Source organism: Mustela lutreola, chromosome 3, assembly GCF_030435805.1.
Source record: "Mustela lutreola isolate mMusLut2 chromosome 3, mMusLut2.pri, whole genome shotgun sequence".
NCBI classification, from domain to species: Eukaryota; Metazoa; Chordata; class Mammalia; order Carnivora; family Mustelidae; genus Mustela; species Mustela lutreola.
The window spans coordinates 25,839,122-25,853,847 of NC_081292.1; the positions used below are offsets into that span (position 1 = coordinate 25,839,122).

The 14,726-nt window shown below is 34.3% G+C and overlaps 1 protein-coding gene across 2 annotated transcripts in view; it reads left to right on the plus strand.

Annotated features, from left to right (window-relative positions):
- The window catches only part of CSMD3 (CUB and Sushi multiple domains 3), a 1,244,673-nt gene that overhangs the window by 599,389 nt on the left and 630,558 nt on the right, over positions 1-14,726 (plus strand). For both annotated transcript variants that reach the window (XM_059165746.1, XM_059165745.1), the window contains one exon: positions 11,575-11,696. In XM_059165746.1, coding sequence (XP_059021729.1) covers positions 11,575-11,696 — 122 coding nt within the window. The remainder of the gene's footprint in view (positions 1-11,574; positions 11,697-14,726) is intronic.

Consider the following 14,726-nt stretch of genomic DNA (forward strand, 5'->3'; position numbering starts at 1 on the left):
CTGCCTACTTGTGATCTCTCTCTCTGCCAAATAAATAAATAAAATCTTTTAAAAAATTGGATTTTTAAAAAATCTCTTAAGAGCACCTATTTCAATACCATAACTATTCACCTATAAATGTCCTCTCTAGCTGGGAGAATTCATCACTGCCTTTTTTTCTGCTGGGTAACTTACCAGGCCAGACATAATGTGACTCTTTCTAACTAGAATGTTGAGTAGAGAGTGAAATCTATATTATCACTGTGCTTACAAGTAAGAAATTTGTTCCTTCATAATATGGTTACATTGAGAAAGAACATTGAGAATGTCAGTACATTTCTTGACTATGATCTCTACAACTAAATAGGGATGGGGACTATGAAATCTATTGAAAAGAAAGCAACACAATTTTTAAAAATGAACAACAAAAACATTCTTGTTTTAAATTGTAGTTATGTAGCAATTTTTTATGCAGTTTTTAAGAGCTTAGAGTCTGCACTCAGAGAGGCTTTGAATCTCATACCCACAAGACCACATGAAATCAGAAGTCTTAGCAAGCAGGAAACATACATTTCAAGTCCTTGGCAACTTTGCCAGTGGCAAGACTTAGAGCCTTACCTTAAATATTTCATTATATCTCATTTTATGATTGACATTAGTCCTGAGAGTCAATGTTAAAAGCAATGCTAAAACATACATATACAGCTAGTTCCAGATATATTGTACCCCAGTTTTTTTCACGAGTGTAGGCTTATCATCATCCCCACTAACCTTCATTCTCCTCCTTGAAGTACCACACCCCCTAGTTTGGTGTCACAATCAAGACTCCATTTTCTAAGGGTGTCGTTAATTCATTTAACACTAACTGACTACATGCAGGACCAGTCAGGAACTAATTAGTAATAATATGTGATAATTGTCCTGAAGGGGCTTACAGTATACTGAAGCAAAAGAATGACAGCAGAAGAGAGTGAAATAATATTTGTAATAAATTAGCTAATAAAGATAAAACCTATGGGAACAAAGGGAAGCAGCACCCTACTTGGAGTAGACTAGGATTGGGGTTACTTGGGAAAATGCCCCCGAATGCCCACTTAAATTCTAAAGTATTAGTGGGGATTAGATAAATGATAGATAAATGATTAGATAAATGATAGAGACTTGGAAAGAAGGATATATAATATAGTTTCTATATTATATAGTAATATTTTTATACTTAATATATGGTGTATATATATAGTAATATTTTGATTACTTCTTGAGTGTCAAAACACTCTATTAACCAATTTTTAATATAACTTCCCATTGAAATGAAAGCTGAAGTTTATGCCTAATTTCTATAATATCTTTCATCAAAACTTCTTGGTACAGAATAAAGAGATTAAAAAGTGTGAGCAAAAATCAGTGATATTCGGTAGAATGAAAGATACTGCTGTATGTCAGTGACTCCCAAAGGGAGGGAGGCAGTGGGCATTTGGCAATGTTTGGGCACAACTTTTGATTGTCATAACTTTGGCGGGGGATTGCTAATGGCATTAAGTGGACAGAGACAGAGATGCTGCTAAATATTCTGCAGTGCTCAGGACAGCCCCCTGACAACAAAACAAAGAATATCTAGTCCAAAGTGTCAAAAGTGCAAAGATTGCATAGCCCCGCCCTAAGCTGATAATTGGGAATTATGCATAAACACAAAATAGTGTTAATATCCAATGTGTTTAGTTTCCTAAAAGACATGACCCCCCCAAAAATAAGAGGGTCACTACTTTTTTATCATTCACGTAGATTGATACAAATAAACTAGTGACTTTCGCAAAACTGAGAGTGATGCTTTTACATCTTGCAACCATTGTGTATAGCTCAGAGAATAAGGTTTCTACAGTTATTTTAAAAGATCTGGTAAGGAGATCCCATGGCATCTTGAACAGTGCGTTGTACTGACTTATGGAACACTAAATCATTTTCTCATGTCCAGGTTAAACTACCCTGTAGCAATTTCATTTATTTCTAACTATACTCTTGGAAAGGAATCTTTAAGAATTTTGGCTAGAAAGATGCTTGTACTGTGATGAGGACAGGTTCAACCAAGGGCTCCTGTGGCATGATAAGTTATTACTTATCAACCTCACTCTGTTCAAGTTCTGGCCTCAAGTTTCGCCAGCTCTGAAAATCATCCTTGTGTCTGCTCTGGGCTTGCTAATATATTGGAGTAATGACTTTTCATACTAAGCACACACACACACACACCACATTTGTGGGTGATTGGTAAAATATTAATTTAAAATGACATTAAAGGAGTAGACTAAAGAGGCATATGTAATGTGTTATCTTGGATTAGATCCTAGGATGGAAAAGAGGATGTTAGTCTAAAAACAAAATAAACTGAAGCAAATGAAAAACCTGACGAAATTCAAATAGTCTGAAGTTTAGTTAAGAGGAATGTACCAATGATACATTCTTAGTTTTGACAGATACACTATGGTTATGTGACATGTTTACATTAGGGGAAACTGGTGGAGGGTACATGGGAACTCTGTGCATGATCTTTATATCTTTTCTGTGAATGTAAAATTTTTCCAAAATAAAGATTTTATTTCCTTAAAAAATTAAATTGAAGAGGAGAATAAAATGAATGACTTGTTAAGGGTTTTTCATTTTGAAAGCAAATTAAAAAAAAAAAAAAACTTGTGAATTAGAAGCACTAAAATAATTTTTTGCAATTGTGTAATTGAAATACAATTATGTATAACTGTTGTACAATTGTATTTTTAAACTCTCTTGTTCCATTGAAATCCTAATCCTCTTGTTTTAATTTTACATCAAAGCGAGTATGTGGACCAAACACTGCAAATCAGAGATTTGTTGTCCAGAAATAGCTTATACTTTTTCCTATAATAAATTGCTGTATCTTAAAATTTTTCTAACATTTTAAATATTAAATATTTTGCATAAACATCCAGATTCTCAGCTTTTGAAAAATTAGAACTGGAAAACTTGGCCCACATTCAGAAATATCTGAACATTTTGAGTAGAGGTTTCCTCCTTTATCCTGGGCATATGCTTGCCAGATGGCCTCATACCCCCATTTTTTAATTTCCCACTCCCAGCCCAATTACCAGGTGGGTCAACTGTGCTTTTGAGCAAGTGACATCTGATTATGCAATTTATTTTCCAGTCCTCAATATTAAATAAATATGGGGTTTTCATGTCTTATTAATCTAAATTTTGAGATATTTAATTTAGCTAATTTACCTGTCACCCTATCAGGATATAGAAACTCTGTTCTGGAGTTCCACTTATGAAACATTTTTAACCTGCTTATAAGACTAAAAATGTTTGTTTCACCCAGCTGTTTTCTGTGGCAGATAAATGATAGATACAGTTTCCTTTTCCATCCAATGTTTAGATAATTTGGAACCACTTTTTTTTGTTCTGTTTTGCGCTGAATGATAGTTTAGTACCAAGACCTTTCTACTTCCTAAATAGTAGAAATTTTTTTCAGAACATTGTCTTAGATTTACATAATGATGCTATCCTTGAGTAGTATAAACTCAAAAGTGATCTTGGTGGTTGACAATCTTAGAACTTGTATTTTGTTCCTTGAAATCATGAATGATAATTTTAAAATATATTTTTGTATAGAGAAATAGACTTTTATATCAATGTTTTTCATATCCTAGATTCACTAACCCAGTTCTCAGATGTAGTCTCCCAGTCTTTTTTACTTTTCTATAGTTCCCTTTATAAAGATCTTGGATGCCACGTTAGAGGCATATGCCGGTCATTGTTAGTCAGGAAAGAACTTCTAATGAAACCCCATTATTTAGAGAAATGGTTGTCTGTTATGTGGTCTTCATATCATCCGGGACATGTTAAACTTATTGCTAGAAATTAAAAAAAAAAATGGAGAGAAGATAATACATCTACCTAAAACCAAACTGTTTTTAGATACTTAAAAAATTGCTAAGCAGCAACACCATGATGTAAAATCTAATCACAATGGTTTCAAATAATTCATGCAAGCGTATTTAAAGAATTCAAAGAAAAATATTAATAATTTGGTTGTTGGATACACTTGAACAATATACATTTTTTTAAATTCCATATAATCATTTTCTGACATGTGTTGTCCCTCTTTCCCGTGCCCTAAATTATATTGTACTGATGGCCTCTAATTTTTTGAGGACTAGTGTTTTATGAGTTGACTCCTCAGATTAAAGCAAATCATACACACACACACACACATACATGTACCTGCAAATACATATACACACATATACACATGCATACATATACATACATGTGCATACACACAATCACGTGCACGTGCACACACACACACACACACACACAGAGGCCTACCTTGGAGATATTGTGGGTTTGGTTCCAGACCACCAAAAATAAAGCAAATATCACAATGAAGTGAGTCAAATGAGTGCTTTGGTTTCTCAGTGCATATAAAAGTTATGTTTCTACTGTACTGTAGTCTAGTTAAGTATATGATAGCATTATGTATAGAAAAAAAAAACTTTATTGCTAAAAAAAATGCTGTCCATCATGTGAGCTTTCAGGAAGTTGTAGTCATTTTGCTGGTGGAGGGTCTTTGATGTTGATGGCTGCTGGCTGATATGGGGGGTGGTTGATGAAGGCTGAGGTGGCTGTAGCAATTTCTTATTAAAAAAAAAAAAAAAAAAAAGAAAGCAACAGTGAATTTTGCCACATCAACTCACTCTTTTTTGCTACATTTCTCTGTAACATGAGATGCTGTTTGATAGAATTTTACCCACAATAGAACTTTATACGTTGAAGTCAGTTCTCTCAGACCCTGCCCTGTGACCAAAGAAATTGATGTAATATTCTAAATCCTTTGTTGTCATTTCAACAATCTTTATAGAGTCTTCACCAGGAGTAGATTCCATCTCAAAAAAACACTTCTTTGGCTCATTTTACGAACCAGCTTCTCATTCGTTAAAGTTTTATCATGAGATTGCAGCAAGTCAAAAGCAATTCAAATATAATAATAATGAAACAGTTTGAAATATTATGAGAATTCCCAAAATGTGGCACGGAGACATGAAATGAGCAAATGCTATTGGAAAAAATGACACTGACAGACTTGCTAGATGCAGGGTTGCCCTGAAGCCTCATTTGTAAAAAATGTAATATCTGCAAAGCACAACAAAAGGACGGATGGCTGTCCTTTTAGGAATGTCTGGACTTTCCTCGTAGCCTTTTTCATTATATAATCTTGTAATGTGCTGTTTCACGTCTGTCTTTCTCCCCAGAATGTGAGGTGTATGAAGGCAGGGCTGGTCCACAGCTGTGTGTTCACTAATTCTCATACTTTTGAGTGCATCTGTTTTGTTTTGCTTTAATAATTAGTGAATGACTGAGTAAATAACTAAGTGACTAAATATACTATGCCCTTGCATTTAAAACTAAATAGAATTATATTTTAAAAAAATAAGTATATAGGGTAAAAAAAGGACATGACTTGACTTTTTCATTCTTATCCCCCGTCCTCTAGTGTTTAGTTTTTTAAATCCATGCCTCATATGACATCTGGACTTATCAACTTAATTACAGACACAGTTAAGTCAAGTGCCCTTCAATAGTTTTGAAAACAACAACACCACCACCACCTAAAATCCAACAACTTCCTTGACCTATCCTGTATGGCTTTCCTTGAAGAGCTGTTTATTTACCTCTCGAGTTCTACCTAAAGAATCTCCTCAGCTCCAAACAATCTTAGATGTTTCTGGGATTTAATTTTCTTATATACAATATGCTAGCTAGTGCATCTGCTTAGAAGACCTTCCTGGTTTCTACTCGGAGTCCATGTGTCCTAACTTTTCAACATTCAACTTTGACATCATCTCAAGTTTGACTTCTCTAATTTCCTAAGCTGCGAAAATGTGCAGTTTCTGTGTTCCCATTAACACCTGCTTACCTTTACACTTGAAACTCATTTTTAAAATGACCTATTTGTGTTTTTAAGACTTAAGTCTCTTAAATAAATGATCCCATCTTATTCATTTTTTGCCTTGAACTTTCTAAATCAATGTTTGATGTTGAATAAATATCTCCTTGAAAAATTACAAAAACCTATCATCATTTATCATTCGACCTTTCAACGAGGAGGAAAAATTATCTAGAATTTCAAGTGATTTCCAAATTATCTTGAGATGTTTCTTTGTGAATTACCTCTTTTTCTCACGTTTTAATTAGAGCATTTAAATTGTAAACTTTGGTCTTTTTTATTATCTTTAGGTGTATTTCACTTTAATTATTTTTGAATAAAAAACTTTACTGAGCATTTATTATGTTTTATACACTAAGTCAATCTTTTTTTGTCCCTAGGTGTTATAAGATATAATATAAAGGAATGCAGTATTTAAATAATTAAAATAGAGTAAGAATGCTCTAATACAAGTAAGGCTTTGGAAAAATGAATTTTAGCTAGCAGGTTAAGAGCTAAAAAAGAATATTCCAGATGAAGGAAACCACATATGAAAAGCTATGTAAGTAGGTTAGAGCATGATGCATTTTGAAATTACAAATTGACTCCTAATGTTTCCTGCCTTGTTTGATGTACATCAGATAGTCTTATCCCTGATTTTAAATTCTGGGAAGTACAAAGCCTTCTAAAAGATGTCAGTGATTTTTTGGGGCCAGTAGGTAGAAACTTAACGTCTATTAGTTAATTCTGTCTTTAAATTCCTGCTTTCTGATTTTCTGGATTATGTCAGTTTTACATAAATTCGAGTGGACACTGACCTAGTTTCCTCTAAAGAAACAAAAAACCAGTTTTTAAATGTACAAGTGACAACCTTCTCAGTGAATCTTCTAGATAATTTGGGAAAGGCTGCAGTCTATAAAAGGTAGAGCAACAATTTGAAGCCAAATAGTACATACTCTTACCTATTAAACCCTTTGTCAAAGCAGTTGCTTAAATTTCCCTTCCATCTTCTTTACTATCAACCCTCTTTTTCTTTCTTTCTTTTCTTCATTCCACCAACTCTTCCCTCATGAATGATCTTAAAAACACTATGGTTTTGGGGCACCTGGGTGGCTCAGTGGGTTAAGCCACTGCCTTCGGCTCAGGTCATGATCTCAGGGTCCTGGGATCGAGTCCTGCATCGGGCTCTCTGCTCAGCAGGGAGCCTGCTTCCTCCTCTCTCTCTCTGCCTGCCTCTCTGCCTACTTGTGATCTCTCTCTGTCAAAAAAACAAACAAACAAACAAACAAAAAAAACCCACTATGGTATCTTGATATATTAGGCATAATAATTAATCTAGTCTACCGCCTAACTGATCTGTTTCTTATTGGCAACCTTAGATTAAGTTGGATTTTCTTTTATTTTTCTCAAAAAGCAAACTGAATCATAAATTCATACAATCATTTCTATTACTGATTCAATGCCATATGTCCTCTCATCCTAATACAAATAGGGTGACTCAGTGAGACAAAGAGCAGGAAGAAGCAGGATTGTATAAAAACTTGACCTTCATGACTAGGTTAAATTATGAACAAGAACTAGAAAAAGAAAAATAAAGTATCTCCGTACTTTATTTTTGACTTGAAACATAAGTCCATTATATTTCTCACTTTTAAAAGGAATTGCATGTGCTGGGTTTTAATCAGATTTATCTGATCCTGTACAGTCTGCCTTTTGCTGATTTTTATTCTGTCCCTTTCATGGCATCTCCTCTGTTTTCCAGTTTTCTGCTTTGGGTTCATTTCATTATTATTCCACATTTATATGCTTCCTTTCAGTGAAGACATGGATTAGACTTGCCATTCTTATGCAGATAATGCTCAGATATATTGGAAGATTAGTCCTAATTGTTACTCCACTTCTGACACTTTATCAGCTTCTCATGAAGACATAGGGACTGGGATGTCTAATGAAGTATTATTAAATGGAACTACTTATTGATAGTTCCACACACAGATTTAAATAGGTTTTATCTTTCACCTTCAGACGTGGGGAGGGAGGTGGGAATGTTAAGGGGGCAAGAGGGAGGTGTTTCATGACCAAGAGTCCACAATCTGAGAATTAAAATTGATTCAGAGAGTAGTTTCTTTTTTTTTTTTTTTTTTTTTTTTTAAAGATTTTATTTATTTATTTGACAGAGAGAAATCACAAGTAGATGGAGAGGCAGGCAGAGAGAGAGATAGGGAAGCAGGCTCCCTGCTGAGCAGAGAGCCCGATGCGGGACTCGATCCCAGGACCCTGAGATCATGACCTGAGCCGAAGGCAGCGGCTTAACCCACTGAGCCACCCAGGCGCCCCAGAGAGTAGTTTCTATAGCTGTTTATCTGAAGCTTAACAATAGGTTTTTGATGTTTAGGTAAATCAGCATGTTTTTCTAGGTAGATATATATGTATTAAAGTAAAATTAAAAACAAAATAAATTCTGGTGTATTAAAAGGGTTATAACCATTTTGCAGGTCACTCCTTAAATTCCACATGTTTGTTAGATTGTTACAAATTAAACGTCCATGTAGGACTTCCCTTCATAATAAAAACATCTCTGTACCTGATTTTCTAAACTATTAGGAATTTCCTTTCCCAGAAAGAAAGTGCAAGAGAAAGATAAAATGGAACTGAACAGAATCCTTCTAAACATATGTCAGATATTGTGCAGAAAGACTAAAATTCTGACACTCAACCCAGAAATCTGTACTTATTTAGTGGAGTTCTATTTTCTATATGAAAACTCCACAATTCCTCCTGCCCATTAAAAGAACAAATGCTATTCTGGTGGTGTTCCTCTCACTTGTCTTATTTCTCTTTGTCCACTGTAATAATAGATTTCTACCATGTTTCATCCATTTTGTTACAGCAAATCTTTTATTATGTCAGTTGAAAATTAATTCCCAAGCTCATTTCATTTTCTGGGCATTTTTTCCTCCCTAGATTATTAATTCCTTCATTGAAAGTATTTTATTTTAATGTAAAACGTATTTTTCACAACTTTGCAAGTATTTGAAGTTAATATAGCTCAAACTAGAACTCCTATAACTTCTATCTTAGAAACTAATTTCCTGAGCCACTTTATTTTCTCAATTTTTCATCAGTGCATTGTTTTATATTTTACATTTGCCAGCATGGGATGATATTTTTTTTTCTCTCAAATGTCCCTAAAAATATTTCATTTCAACCATCTCTAATAATAGTCACATGCTAATTAAAAAAAAAAAAAAGATAATGTCTTATGAAGTGCTACTGGGGAAATGGGCAGCTTGTTATTTTGTAGCTTGATCTGATCAGAATGAATTTGTTCTTTATAAGGTTTCTACAAGAGCCATGGGAGAAAGTCTCCTAAATTACCGAAGGAGGAAAACAAAACTTAAAAAGAAAACAAGTATTTTTCTATGTCACTTCCTAAGAATAGCTTTTCCTGATCTGTTATCTACTTCCATAGGATTTCTTGATCTATTACCCCCATAGTATTTTATAAATCCAACTTACTTATGAGTGATTTTTACTTGTCATTTATGAGTGGTTTTTTTTTCTTTATTTTCAAAAAGACGACTTCTTAGTCTAACACACATTTACAAAAATTCTTTGTCACCATGTAGGGATCACTTACTTGCTACTCCATGTAAGAACTATGAAAAAGAACTTGGATATCTGTTCCAGTAGTAAACATCCCTGCATTATGAAAGCCACTGTACCAAGAGTTAACAGAGGTGAAAAACAAGGTCTTGTCCACAGAAGATTATAAGTGTGTATACATCTTGTAAAACAAAGCTTGCCATAGAATTGCCAAGTAGTGTCTCACTCAAAGAAGCAGTATGTCTTATCAGGAAGCTAATTCAATTAACTTCAAAGCAATCACTGAATTGCTGCAAATTTGTTATTGCTGTAAATTTGTTATTGCTGTGAAGTTCTTAAAATGTTTATAACTGTACTTTCTATCAGATCACTAGCACTTGACCACCTTTATACATCTGTTGTTCAAATAAATGTTCTGTGAAGACTACAATCTATTACAGAACCCTGAGTGGAGGAATTAGGAATACTTCTTACAAAAAGAAGTGACACATCAGCTTGGCTTTGTTTAAATGAATATAATTTCTGCAGGGGGATATAAGAAGTAATAACATTTTTGACTGGGAAAACATCATAGAAATAAGTGGAAATGATAAAGGGTGTAATACATTCAAAGAAGAATAAGATTTTTTTTTTTTTCTGGCAGAAGTTGAATGTTTACCGTATAAAATGTACTAGAAAAGAAATCTAGGTCCTCACAGTTTGGAATTTATTATAGAGGAATCAGAGATCAAGCTTTTTAATGAAGTAAAATAGTCAAGTCTGTCTTTTAGAAAGATAAATATAATAACACAAAGATGGATAGGACACGGAGAAATATCAGTAGAAGGAAGGAGTTAAGCAGCTATTTCTAGTTCAAGAAAAGATGGTGATGAAGTACTGGGTACTGGGAAGAGAAGAAAAGACGGAAAATGGAATGTTTCAGATGAGATATCCACAGGTCTTGAGGAGTGTTTATGTCTGTATCGGAGGGAAGTGGATGGATGAATTAAGAGAAGTTTATTTAAAAGCTCCATTAAAACATTTTATAGAATGTCTAGCAAGCAGAGAAACATTTACTCTAGAAATAGGAGATAGAAAAAATGGTAATATACATTTGAAAGCTATCAGCACAGAAATGATTGTTGTAGTGGAAGTAGTGAATTAGATTAACTATTCAGAGAGAACACTGAACAAAGAAAAATAGTCCATGTAATCAATTTATAATTCTGCTATCTAAGGGTCAAATGCAAAGGAAAAAAAATAGAACAAGAACACAGGGTATGGAGCATAATGATTTAAACCAATTAGGTAAAAATCAAGGGAGTTCAGGACTGTATAAGGGAAGGCAAGATAACTTCAAATAAAGCCTATCGATACTTTCCATTACTGCTAAGAGATCAAGTATGTGGAAAAAATGAAGAGATATTAGATTTAGCAATTAGGAGTTCATTTCTGGCACTGAGAAAGTAATTCAATACCCAAATGAGAGAAGTCAGCTGTAATACATTCAAAAGTGAATGGGAGGGGCTCCTGGGTGGTTCAGTCATTAAGCTATCTGCCTTTAGTTCAGGTCATGATCCCAGGGTTCTGTGATTGAGTCCCACATCAGGCTCCTTGCTCAGCAGGGGGCCTGCTTCTCCCTCTGCTGTGTGTGTTTTCTCTCTCTCTCTCTGATAGATAGATAGATAGATAAATAAATAATTTAAAAAAATAAAATACTATCTGGATTGCTTAACCCATGGCTTTGTTTCTTACTCTGTGGATTTTTGTTAACACAGTATTACATAACTAGACCTCTCTCTAATTAAGGTAAGTTATAATGCCTCACGCTGTTATTCATAATTAATTTTCAATTAATGTTGAAAATACTGAATTTGTGAACTTTAGGGTATAAAAAAGACCCTCACTTTGATAAGGGGCATAATGCCCTAGTATACATTTCACTGTGGTTATAATTGTACAATCTTGAATTCAAAGTCTGCTTACAAAATACTTTATTGCTAAAATTTTGCATGCCGGATAGACTCCTTTTAAAAATGCAATTTCTCTTTTAGTGAAGACGTGTGGCTCTAATCTTCAAGGACCAAGTGGCACCTTTACGTCTCCCAACTTCCCATTCCAGTATGACAGCAATGCACAGTGCGTCTGGGTCATCACAGCAGTGAATACAAATAAGGTAAGGGAAAACCAGCTGTGGTAGAAAAGCATAATCATAAAGACAAAGGCAAAGAGATCATGAGGAAAATGTAGTAAAAGCAGTTCATAACTGAAGTTTGACTTCTGCAGTATTTTCTACTTATTCTCTAAACATAAACCTATATGAGAATTTTGGAAAAAATAAATTTTAAACAATACAGTTCTGCTCCCAGTTATTAATATAAATAACAACACATTCAAATCATAAATTAATGTTTTCTGAGATATATTTTTGAAGGTTATAAGTACATATTTCTTTTTCTGGTTTTGACTTTTTTTAAAGAAGCCATGAAACATGCCTTTTCACTTCATATTTTTTCTTCTTGACCTATTATTCAGATGCATCATGTTTTAGTATATAGCTTACTTTTGTTTCATTGTTTCTCTATTACCATAGGTCATACAGCTATTCCTTATTATAAGAAGTTGGTTTTAATGTGGTCTGTACTAATGGAGGATCCACATTGTGTATATTTTAAAAGGTTAGATTATCTTTCTGTTTCACTAGAAATGAGGAATACATCTAAACATGCATATCCCACAATACTTTGAATAAAATTATTATGCTGCATGATTGTTAGAACAGCTGAAAACTTCGCAAGTTTTCTTGTCTTCTCTCTCTCCTTCTTCTCCTTGTAAGAAGGACCTAACCAGGCAGAATCAAAATTCCTCTCAGATTGTATGATATCTTTCCTAGGTTAAATTAAGGCAAGTTTCATAGTAGAGCACATAAAACTGGTTTAGATTGTAGTTCAAATACTGATTTAGAATTTACTGTCACCTTTGATCAAGTTATTTAACCTCCCTGTAATTCTGTTTCTCTATCTATAAAAATGTGGATACTAAGAATATGCATTTCATAGTGAGCTGTGAGAAATAAATGAGGTAATAAGTGCAGAGGGCTAGATATAGTAAGGACTTAAAACACATTAACTCATTGTTATTAGATAAAGTATGTTCTACCTGCCAGAATGTTTTAGGTTTTATGTTCATAAAACCTAATCTCGATGACAGCAGTATGGTTTCAAAAATCAATTCAGGGGTCAGTGACACTTACCTCATAGAAAAGTCCTGATTTATGAATCAGAAGAATTAGATCAGAAACTTATGCTGTCCCAAAACATCTGAGTAAACTTGGGAAAAATCACTGTATCTAAACTCTCAACTACATAAAGGAAATAATTTTACTCACCCAACTTGTGTCGTCAGTTCAATTCACCAAACATTTATTTGTCATGTATCCTCTCTGTGCAAATTATGGGTTGTTGAGAACATTTTTTTAAAAAATCATGAAGTACTTGAAAAACCAAGTTACATTTATTGAACACTTAGCAATATGCCAGATACTATTGATAGCCCTTTTTATTAATTATTTAATCCTCATAAGGCTCCTGCTGTGAAATAGGTACTTTTACTGTCTACACTTAACACAGAGGCTGAATAACTTGTTTAAGACCACATAGCCAGCAAAGGTCAGAGCTGTGTTACTCACAATGATAAATCTCACAGGAAGGTATATGTATCTTATACCAAGATAAACAGGAAGTAAATTCATTATAGTATGGAACAAACACATTGTATCAGTCTTACATTGAGATAGAAAAATTTTTGTGTCATGATAATTACCTATAATTGTCATCAAAGTGTGGTAATTATCTTCTGTTCTATAAGATGTCGGCTTTGCTAAGTTTAATTCATTCTCACTTACTGAGACACCTGAGGTTTCACAGAGGTCGTCGCATTTCTCCTTGTTTATCTTACCCAATCTGCCAAACTTTTATCTCTTCTTTTTCTCCTTAAAAAAAATCCAATTTTCTAAGGAAGACATAATTACTTTCACTTCTTTGCTATTTTTATCAAGTAGCTGACTGAGGACATTAATTTTTGATCTGATGGTTTACCTCTATTTTAAGATATCCTTAAAGAAATTGGCTTTCAAGCATTTTTACCTGTGACCCATTGATAGAATTATACTTTTACACTGTGGTCCAGCTGACTAACATACACACACACAGTGCCACAAAATAACATTTTCCCTTAATATGTGAATACACTTCTCTGGTTTTTATTCTAATCTATTATGATCTATTTGTTTTTAAAATCTTGGTCATGCCTCAATAAATGGATTTTATGATGCATGTTATAATGGGTTTTAACATAGTTTGAAAAATTGTGTTTTGCTTCTACAGATTCCTAGATCAGAACTCTTTTGAGGGGGCACCTGGGTGGCTCAGTTGCTTGTGTCTGCCTTCTGCTCAGGTCATGATCTTGGGGTTCTGGGATCAGCCCTGTGTAGGGCTCCCTGCTCAATGGGGAGCCTGCTTCTCCCTCCCCTCCGCCACTTCCCCTGTTTGGGATCCCCTTCTCTCTCTCAAGTAAATAAATAAAATCTTAAAAAAAAAAACAAACCTCATTTTGGAAGTCAGTTGCTGGCATGAACCATTGGCACACAAGCTTTCCTAGTTGGTGTAAACGTCAATGAACCAAAATGCTTAACTTCAATATCTATAATTTTCTTCATATACCATTGTTTAAAGTTTTCTTCATGTTTGATAATTTTTTTAAAAGATTTTATTTATTTATTTAACAGACAGAGATCACAAGTAGGCAGAGAGGCAGGCAGAGAGAGAGAGAGGAAGAGAAGCAGGCTTCCCGCTGAGCTGAGAGCCCGACGTAGGGCTTGATCCCAGGGCCCTGGGATGATGACCTGAGCCGAAGGCAGAGGTTTTAACCCACTGAGCCACCCAGGTGCACCTGTTTGATGATTTGTATTTTTAAAAGATTTTATTTATTTATTTTTGAGAGTGAGCAAGAGAGAGAGAGAGAGAGAGAGAGAGAGAGAGAATGAGCACAAGTGGCAGAGGGAGAGGGTAGAGGCAAGCTTTTTGCTTAGCAGGGAGCCTGATGTGGTACTCCATCCTAGGACCCTGGGATCATGACTAGAGCCAAAGGCAGACACTTAACTGACTGAGCCACATAGGTGCCCTATGTTTGATATATTTGATACTTT